Genomic DNA, 1,340 nt, shown 5'->3' with positions numbered 1-1,340 from the left:
TCCGGGTTCTCGGCAGTAAGTCGGACTTGTTCCAGGTGAGGGTTGGCCTCCGTCAGGGCTGCACTTTGTCACCAATCCTGTTTGTAGTATTTATGGACAGGATAACAAGGCACAGTTGGGGTGGGGAGGGGTTGCAGTTCGGTGGGCCGGGGATCTCATCACTGTTTTTTGCAGATGATGTGGTCCTGTTTTTTTTGTTTACACAGTCGGAATTACCTCCACCAGGGAGATTATATTATCATTGTTGTGTTCATTTCAATATTCTCTTATGGTCAGTCATCTATTTGAGGATCAGTTAATGAAATCTTTTCACCCTGTAAATGGACATCCCATATTTTATTTCTCTAGTCTGCTCAAAAATACATCTAGTGCATTGTAAAGTATTGACATTCTCTGAACATATTCACCGACCAACCCAAAATGGAGAGAACAAAACCTTGGGATCCCTAAAAGTTCATTTTGACCTTTGACTCATGGGGGAAAACAGAATTCCCTTTATCCCAGTGCTGACATCCAACATAGGGATCTTCTCTTCTTCTATATTTTTTATGCATTTTACCTTTGTTTCTTTGCACTACCATATGTATGAGCAAAAAGGTCAAACTAAACACTGGGTTAACTGTTCCTCTTGTTTTTTGTTTTTAGATCTTTGAGAATAAAGGAGCTATGATGGGCTGTTCAAATCCACATCCTCACTGTCAGGTAGGAAATGCACACATACATAAACACACAAGGTATTCATTCATTTGACTTGCACATATGCAAACATTTAAAAAAACTGATTCAGCTACTTGAATAGATCAAATGTCCTCGAAGGGAGAATATGAAGTTCAGGAATACATACATACATACATTAACACACACACCCGCCACATCTTTCTGTACAACTACTTTTAAGTTGCAGCATTAACAAGAAATAACAAATGCTTTTATCACACAGGCACAATGTGATGTGTGCCATTGGTTCAATTTGCACCTTGCTGGCTCTTCAGATTCAATTTGACAATAATGTTGAATGTGTTAAAAAGTGAGTCCCACTTAAAAGTTTTTAACCAGACAAGTCTCAACATAGAAAGTGTTAATTGCCTCTTTGTTCAGAAATCACCAATGACTGTGTGCCGTTGTCACATTTTCTGTAAGTGTGTGTCTGTAATTTCTTCCTTTTCTGATTTCTTTTCTATATTTCAGTTTTTTTGCCTTTTCATGATTGCCTATTCCATAAGGTGAATCAGGCAAAACTAACAAGAGAGAGGGAGTGTTCATCCTGTTTACTTGTATTATTATATCAGATGTATTTTCTCCTTGTATATATATATATATATATATATATATATATATAT

General features: G+C 37.0%; 1 protein-coding gene across 1 annotated transcript in view; it reads left to right on the top strand.

Annotated features, from left to right (window-relative positions):
• galt (galactose-1-phosphate uridylyltransferase) overlaps nt 1–1,340 on the top strand; it is a 30,678-nt gene that overhangs the window by 5,620 nt on the left and 23,718 nt on the right. Inside the window, exon 6 of the mRNA XM_032539835.1 lies at nt 646–702. Within this exon, the coding sequence (XP_032395726.1) occupies nt 646–702 (57 nt within the window). The remainder of the gene's footprint in view (nt 1–645; nt 703–1,340) is intronic.

Source organism: Etheostoma spectabile, chromosome 16 (genome assembly GCF_008692095.1).
Source record: "Etheostoma spectabile isolate EspeVRDwgs_2016 chromosome 16, UIUC_Espe_1.0, whole genome shotgun sequence".
Lineage (NCBI taxonomy): Eukaryota > Metazoa > Chordata > Actinopteri > Perciformes > Percidae > Etheostoma > Etheostoma spectabile.
Note: the sequence above shows the minus strand (reverse complement) of the source record. Positions and strands in the feature narration are given on the sequence as shown.